Source organism: Photinus pyralis, unplaced genomic scaffold, assembly GCF_008802855.1.
Source record: "Photinus pyralis isolate 1611_PpyrPB1 unplaced genomic scaffold, Ppyr1.3 Ppyr1.4_LG5, whole genome shotgun sequence".
NCBI classification, from domain to species: Eukaryota; Metazoa; Arthropoda; class Insecta; order Coleoptera; family Lampyridae; genus Photinus; species Photinus pyralis.
In genome coordinates, this window is record NW_022170596.1 from 36580496 (window position 1) to 36587868 (window position 7373).

At 38.9% G+C, this 7373-nt stretch overlaps 3 protein-coding genes across 3 annotated transcripts; 2 read left to right on the forward strand and 1 right to left on the reverse strand.

Annotated features, from left to right (window-relative positions):
* Positions 1-251: 251 nt before the first annotated feature.
* Positions 252-1199, reverse strand: LOC116171168 (dynactin subunit 3-like). Its single transcript, XM_031487858.1, has 2 exons — positions 1046-1199; positions 252-994 (listed from the first exon to the last, which is right to left on the reverse strand). The coding sequence occupies exon 2, from the start codon at positions 992-994 to the stop codon at positions 434-436; it is 561 nt and encodes a 186-aa protein (XP_031343718.1). The 5' UTR covers positions 1046-1199; the 3' UTR covers positions 252-433.
* A 1648-nt stretch (positions 1200-2847) lies between these two features.
* Positions 2848-4977, forward strand: LOC116172789 (tektin-4-like). The gene is made up of 6 exons (XM_031490055.1): positions 2848-3587; positions 3634-3860; positions 3904-4198; positions 4243-4465; positions 4540-4694; positions 4743-4977. The coding sequence occupies exons 1-6, from the start codon at positions 3256-3258 to the stop codon at positions 4966-4968; spliced, it is 1458 nt and encodes a 485-aa protein (XP_031345915.1). The 5' UTR covers positions 2848-3255; the 3' UTR covers positions 4969-4977.
* A 198-nt stretch (positions 4978-5175) lies between these two features.
* On the forward strand, positions 5176-7373 carry LOC116172788 (tektin-4-like). Its single transcript, XM_031490054.1, has 7 exons — positions 5176-5307; positions 5409-5992; positions 6042-6268; positions 6312-6606; positions 6654-6876; positions 6927-7081; positions 7126-7373. Exons 1-7 carry the CDS (start codon positions 5248-5250, stop codon positions 7337-7339), a joined length of 1758 nt encoding a protein of 585 aa, XP_031345914.1. The 5' UTR covers positions 5176-5247; the 3' UTR covers positions 7340-7373.

Genomic DNA, 7373 nt, shown 5'->3' on the forward strand with positions numbered 1-7373 from the left:
GAGACAGAGACTGCATATAGTAATAGGTAACTAAAAAACGAAGGTGCAACTAGTAACAAAATTAATTTATTGGTAGCCAATCTGCTTTCATGCCCAATTTGGCTAATGAGTATGTCACTTCATTTGTACTGCAAATACCAAGTTGCCTGTATATGGTCAACTTGTAAAAAACCAGGAATAACATATTTAGCATAGGTCTCATTAAAGTTAATTATTGACTGATAGACAGTAACCCAAATTAAACGAGAAGAGATTGGAGAACATTTTATTTAGTTAAATCATCGTAGATCATACCTGATAAGAGTAGGTTTGGTCTTCCAAATCAAAAGCTATAAGTACATCAACAATACAAAATTAAATAAATTAGACTATAAGGACACAAACGAAACATGTAAAGGGTATATATGTAATATGAAACGCATTAATAACGAATCTATTCATCAATTTTAGCTTTTGGTAAAAGCGATATTTCAATATTAGTAATTGACTCTTCAAGCTGTGCAAATAAGATTTTAATAGACTTTGTTATATCATTATATTGTTGTAAAGCTTGTAAAATTTTGTTAGTGACCTCCTTACATTCCTGGTACGTATTAACATTGGAAATTGTTAGTCTCTCCAGTTTATCAACTAATGAGGGAATGTTATTGATAGAGGGCGAATCGAGGAAGGTGCGTAATCTTTCAAAGTCGACCACCAGCTGCATGGTTTTCTTCATTTCCGGGTACAATTCCAGTATGTACTGCTTCTTGTCTTGAATGTCTAACTGGGTGTCGCAGTATGCCGGATTTAAGTAATCATTAATCACTTCCATCCGTCGTAATATCGACGTTATGACCTCTCTGCAACTCAAGGCCGTGGTGGTCATCGAATGTGTTTGGATGAGTAAATCGGTTATTAGTTGAGATTTATCCGGACCAACTTCTTTTGCGAATGGAAGGACCTCGAGTTCCAAGGCGGCAATTCGCTTTTCGAGCAGATCAATAGGGTCCATCTTAAATGTTTTTGATCAGAAATTGTGCAGTTCATAAATTAATATTGATACTTTCGTTGATGAGGCTTATTTTATTGGCAGTGATTTAACAATTTATTATTTAAGGTAGTACTAACTACATAAGTAACGACACATCTAAGATTCTTTTATAATTAAATAGAACATACACTCCCATATGATTCGACAAACAAACCACACATTTACAAACAGGATGGACACAAACTTCGACCATACATATACATGGTCGAAGCAAAGACATTAGCCATAGAATATTACTGCAAAAAAACTATACTCTTCTATAGTTTTATGTAGTTACGATTTGAGACGCAAGTGAACGCGCCATCATAGGAAAAGACATTGTTTCAATTCTTTGGCGAAGGTTTGACATCGAGAGGTCACTTTTCGTTCTCGAGTTAGACGAGGAACAGACGAACAGACAGACGGACAAAACAATCACATATATGAGGAATTTTTTTTCTTTCGAAAAATTACCCTAAAAAGAAGAGAACCTTTTAAACACGTAATGATTGCAAGTTAAAGTAATTTCTTCTCTTCCCTATTAAAAACTGTTTTGATGCAGTGTCAGGTTGTGCCAAACTGAAGAGTCGGGAGAAAGTAAAAAAGTGCTATTTGTACATAAGATTTTTGGGAGACAAGAAGAGCTGACCTCCTCGTGGTGTCTCCTGGGTAACGCTAACAGCTCTGTTGAACATGTTTTTTTTAAATCATTTTTTATCGTATTTATTTATCTATATTTATTTAAACAATAAACAACAACATTTATGATTTCTTTAGCTTTACAAGGTACAAAGAATCGCATACGATTTTCAGTAGGGAATTTTTTGTCACTCAGCTCACATTCTGAATAGCGACTTTTAATCCGGATCATATTCAATAGCACTGATCCTTGAACTCGTAAGAAATCTATTAGCGAAGGTGTGACGTATCACTGTCTCTTTTCGTTCACGAGTTTGACGCACTGACCTCTTTAGATCAGTGGTTAGACAAGGAGCAGACGCACAAAACCATCATATAAGATCATTTTTTTCTTTCAACAAATTCCCCTAAAAATGAGTGGAATTTTTAGCGCATTTTCCCTTGTGGGAATGATTGTTACATCCGTTCATCCTTTCCTCAAACTAGGTACTCTACTTGGGTGTGAGACTGTGAGCTGAAATATACTAAATGGGAAGTGCCATTGATGTACCTACGTGAAAGGTTTTTGAAATCTAATATATGGGCCTTTTATGGCAAATGGTGCCAGTTTAAGATTTCAACTCCTCTCCTCTCCTAAAAACTACGTATTTAATTAATCAAATGGGGCGAAACGTCCGAATAAAGCTACCGTAAAGAAACACACCTACCCTTTCCAGTCGTCGCGAAACTACTTCTATAATAAAATAAAAACAACTTCTTCTCGCATTTAGAAATAAAGCGCCAATCATAATTACATTGGCTAACGCCGTGTGTTGGTGCGTTGGTTAATCTCGCCTGATAACAAAAACCGACCAGATCTGCCTACATTTTAACACGAGATTTCATTTAAACAGATATTTAAATAAACTACGCAATTATAAACAATTCTAAAAGGAAAAACAGCACTACAGAAATACAAACTCAAATGAAATAAGCAATTCTCAATTTTCTTTTTCTTATTTTCCAAGTTTTTGCTCGTTTCCTTTTATCTAAAATGGAATTCAAGTTGCATATAAAAAGGATCGATAATTCATCCAATGTGATTTGAAGATATAAGTTTTTCGAACCCATCAGTTCTTGAAAAACACCTTACCCCTGAAACTGTACTTAAATTGACTTCAGTAAGGTTGAATTTATTCTATCATTTCTCTTCCAGAGGATTTAATTGCACGACTGAAGCTACACATGTCTTTGTAATTAAAAAGTAGCAAAGTTTTCAAAAAGTTCAAAATTGTACATTTCTTGAGTAATCTAAACACATTTGTGCCCATATTTTCTAATGCTTCAATAATATATTTTCCGTTTGCAAATACTTATTTTATTTGCTCTTTGCACTGTGCTAATATGGTTATGAGAAGATCGCATACCGCCAAAAAATCTATAGGCAACAAAAACTGAGGGAATATTTCGCTTTTAAAGTTAACGCTCCTTCATTTTATTGAGCAAACAATTTAGTTGCATGTAACATACCCCAGAAAGAGGAGTTGTTTTTACATTATCGATGAAACATTTTAAGAACAGAATCGCGGCTTTGTACTAAGGTGTTGTACACACAAAGTTCAACAATGGCTGAAACCGCTGGGCGAATACCCCCCGGTGCAGAAAATCCGAACGAGCAACCACCAGTGCGTAATGAAATGAGACCGGTGCCAAAAGGCAACCCCCCGCGCTACTTGACCCAACCGGGTGATCCCATGATGGAAGAGAAGCACGATGACATGGGACCCCTAGGACCTTGGGCTAGTGGTAGACTTGATTGGCGTCCAACTACTGGCACAACGGGAATCCGCCCGGTTGTCGACAAATATTCGATTACAAAGTACAGTGAAGTCGAATGGAGAAAGCGTAATAGCGAATTAATCGACATGGCTCTGGAGGGCGACAAGGATGCAAATTTGTACGTAACTTTCTACGATACCTCACGATTAAGGTGAAGATTTCAGATGCGATTGGAATAGTCGAAAGTGCATAGAGCAAACGCGAGCCGACGTAGATAAAAACCAGGAGGATAACACGAAGAGGCTAAACCAGAGAGAACAGGACATTCATCGATGGAAATGCGAATTGGAAATGGCAGTGGCTGCACTATATGAAGAAATATGTTTGCTCGAAGAGCAAAGGAAGCGTTTAAAGGCTGCGGGCGCAATTTTGAATATTCCAGAATCTATAGGTAAAAATACACTTTGTTTCAGGACAGTGTTAATTGTTTTTAGTGGGCGAGTGCTTAGAAAGAAGAACGGGGAGATTGGACTCCGATTTAATACGAGATGAAGTTGAGGAGGAGTTAATTAAGGAATCTGCACTAGTAGCTGAGATACGGCAAATATTTTCAGCTACTCTGAAAGATATCGAAACTCAACTATCTGAAAATAAAACTGCAAAGCAGAGACTAGAGTATGATTGGAGCGATAAAGTAGTTGCGCATAAAATTGAGGGTATCAACTGCGGTTTGAACAACAAGTCCAAGATTATCATGTTCAAGCACGCTTCGGTTGCATTTCCTTACGAGTAAGTAATAAAATCGGCCATTTTTTGTACCGATTAGGTTGTAGGCAGTCTACAGAAGAACACTGGGAAAATTTTACTCGAGAAACATTACGGGAAGCCGAGGCAACTCGACAACGATCTGTAACTTTAAGAGCAACTTTGGACACAATTTTGACAAACGCTTCGAGGGATTTGCGTTGTCAGGCCGATAAAGTCGAGACGAGCTTATCTCAAAGACTGGAATGCAACGACCAAATTAAGATCAAACTTGAAAACGAACTTAAAAAAGTGAGTTTCATCTCAATTTTTTATTCAATGGTTTCATGCAATTTCTTGATCTCCGAACCTATTCCCTTTTGTAGATACTACAAAGATTGGCAAATGTAGAAGACGTAATACGCGATTTACAAGCCGCAATACAGAGAATGGATATTCCAATGAAGAAAGCCCAAACTCGTTTGGATAACAGATTAGTGCGACCTAGAGTAGAAAACTGCCGGGACACTGTCCATTTCGGGTAATTTCCAGCAGTGTACATATTTTCGAGTCATTTAGTGTTATACAGATTAATAGAAGAGGTGAAAATCATTGGAGAAAACGTTAGTGCCTTGAAGGCGCAATTAAATACCACCGTGAAGAATCAAGATGAACTGATCGAAATAAGAAATAAACTGGAGAAAGAGATATTTATAAAAAAGAACTCTTTAGAAATTGATCGGGCCAGAATTCAACTGCTAAGGTCACACTATCCATCGGCGTCCGAACTTTCTGGGTATTCAACTTTACTGTAGAATATCAGTGTCGGTATCATAACAAAGAAAAGATGAAAATAATCACATTTTAAATGTTTGCTCTCTACTATGTTTTGTTACCTACTAATGCTCAAAGTGTCAAAGTAGCTTGCACCTATGTAGCACAAAGAACTTTTTCGGTTTAATCACTCTTATGCCAATAGTCATTAAGTTAGCGCTTTGGGAGGCTGTGTAATCTAGATTTCACTAATGTCATTTTGGTCACTTGTCTGGTGTCATTCCTTTTGCTAGCATTTTCTTGGTACCAGAATTTGTGTTATGTCTGAAAATCAGCCTAGAACGTGTGGTGCTTGCCCAAATCGAGGGACGTATTACAAGGTACGCCTGGTAAAAGTCGAAATAACAAATAATAATAAAACGCACCGTAACTGTGTAATTTTATTTTAACGATTAAAATTTGAGAAATCTCTCTTCTATAGGCAAACGAAAATACAGATCATTTAGAGAAAAGTACGGTTCCCAAGCCAGAATTGGTATACCAAAACCGCACAACTCTAGAGGAACATCATCACGGAGTCCCAAAGACAAACTTTCCACCGGATCTGACTGTTTCCCCTGAAAAATCTGCAGGAGATGGCTGTTGTTCAGGATGCAACAACAAGAAAGTAGATCAAGAAGAGCCTTGCCCCGATAATCCTTATGCTATGGAAAAATGTCGAGAAAAACAGCCTGTGCAAATTAACCGAAGTCCGCATGTATCCGTTCCAAATGATTACAAACAGAACGAGCAAATGCATCTTTCAAGTAACCCAAAAGCGGAAACAACGGGCCCTTGTTATTTGCCGCACCCGGAAGACGATATGCCGAAGGCTACTGAAGCTTCTATGGGACCGATAGGTCCTTGGGCAACGGGTCGAGTCGACTGGAGCCCGATTTCGGGAATGACTGGTACCCGACCCATCGTCGATAAGTACTCCATTACTAGATACAGCGAGGGGGAATGGAGACGGAAAAATAAAGAAGTCCTCGATTCTGCAAAAGATGCACAACACCGAGCCAATTTGCACGTTCACTGCAAAACTGACTAGATATTTAACTACTAACGCTTATAGGGTGGATTGGAATGGACGCCGGTGTTTAGAGCAAACCAGAGCAGATGTGGACAAAAACCAAGAGGATAGTACCAAAAGGCTGACCCAACGTTCTCAGGACCTTCACAGGTGGAAGTGCGAACTAGAGATGGCAATCGCGGCGGCCGCCGAGGAAATTGGTTTCTTGGAAGCGGACCGGAGGCGTTTAAAAACCGCAGCCGCCGTTCTAACAATGCCCGAATCCATAGGTAAGACGTGGCGTAATGCGATCAATTTGTAAATTGTACAAAGCTGGCGAGTGTCTGGAACGGCGAACTGGGCGAGTGGACACGGAACTGGTCCGGGATGAGGTGGAAGAGGAACTTATAAAAGAATTAGCACTGATTGCCGAGATTAGGGAAACGTTCGCTCGTACATTGAAAGATGTGGAAATGCAATTGTTAGAGGATAAGACAGCGAAACAGAGACTCGAGTACGATTGGAGCGATAAAACTGTTACACATCAAATCGAAGCCGTTAATTGCGCTTTAAATAATAGATCAAATATTATGTTATTCAAACCTGGTTCGACAATATTTCCCGACGAGTAAGGCTCATTCCAAAACGAATTAATTGCGAGTTTAGATTGTGTAGTCAGTCTTCGAAGGAACATTGGGAACATTTTACCAGAGAAACATTACAAGAGGGCGAAGCTACGCGCCAAAGATCGATTACTTTGCGCGGAACTTTGGATGCCATCTTAATCAATGCGTCCAAAGATTTACGTGCCCAAGCAGATCGTGTTGACTTAGCGTTGTCAAGACGTAACGCTTGTAACGAGCAAATACGAATCGCGCTTGAAAACGAGTTAAAGAATGTGTGGGAAAGTAGATGTCTAATTTGGCCGTAACCGTCTTCCATTTTCAGATATTACAGCGACTGGCTGATGTCGAAGACATGATTAAAAGTCTTCGCGATCAGATCAGAAGAATGGACATTCCAATGAAGAAAGCACAAACGCGTTTGGATAACAGGTTGCAGCGCCCACGCGTGGAAAATTGCAGAGACGACGCTCATTATGGGTACGTCCCTATTTGATTTCCATGCTACTAGTAAAGGTCCTCAGATTGATTGAAGAAGTGAAGACAATTGGAGAAAACGTTAGCGCGCTATCTGCCCAATTAAAAATAGCCGAAGCAAATCAAGCCGAACTTATTAAAACGAGAGGCGTTTTGGAGAAGGAAATAATAGCTAAGAGGAAAACTTTGGAAATTGACAAAATGAGAGCGCAATTGATACGTTCGCATTATCCGTCAGCTACTGCCCTTACTGGGCATTAATTATTTGCATTTAGGTACTAATAAAGAAATTAGC

Coding starts and splice junctions, on each gene's coding strand:
- LOC116171168 (XM_031487858.1), bottom strand. CDS start 994: ATGGACCCTATTGATCTGCTCGAAAAGCGAATTGCCGCCTTGGAACTC.
- LOC116172789 (XM_031490055.1), top strand. CDS start 3,256: ATGGCTGAAACCGCTGGGCGAATACCCCCCGGTGCAGAAAATCCGAAC. Junction 3,861..3,903: donor GAATATTCCAGAATCTATAG/GTAAAAATACAC, acceptor AATTGTTTTTAG/TGGGCGAGTGCTTAGAAAGA. Junction 4,199..4,242: donor TCGGTTGCATTTCCTTACGA/GTAAGTAATAAA, acceptor ATTAGGTTGTAG/GCAGTCTACAGAAGAACACT.
- LOC116172788 (XM_031490054.1), top strand. CDS start 5,248: ATGTCTGAAAATCAGCCTAGAACGTGTGGTGCTTGCCCAAATCGAGGG. Junction 5,308..5,408: donor ATCGAGGGACGTATTACAAG/GTACGCCTGGTA, acceptor TCTCTTCTATAG/GCAAACGAAAATACAGATCA. Junction 6,877..6,926: donor TTGAAAACGAGTTAAAGAAT/GTGTGGGAAAGT, acceptor TTCCATTTTCAG/ATATTACAGCGACTGGCTGA.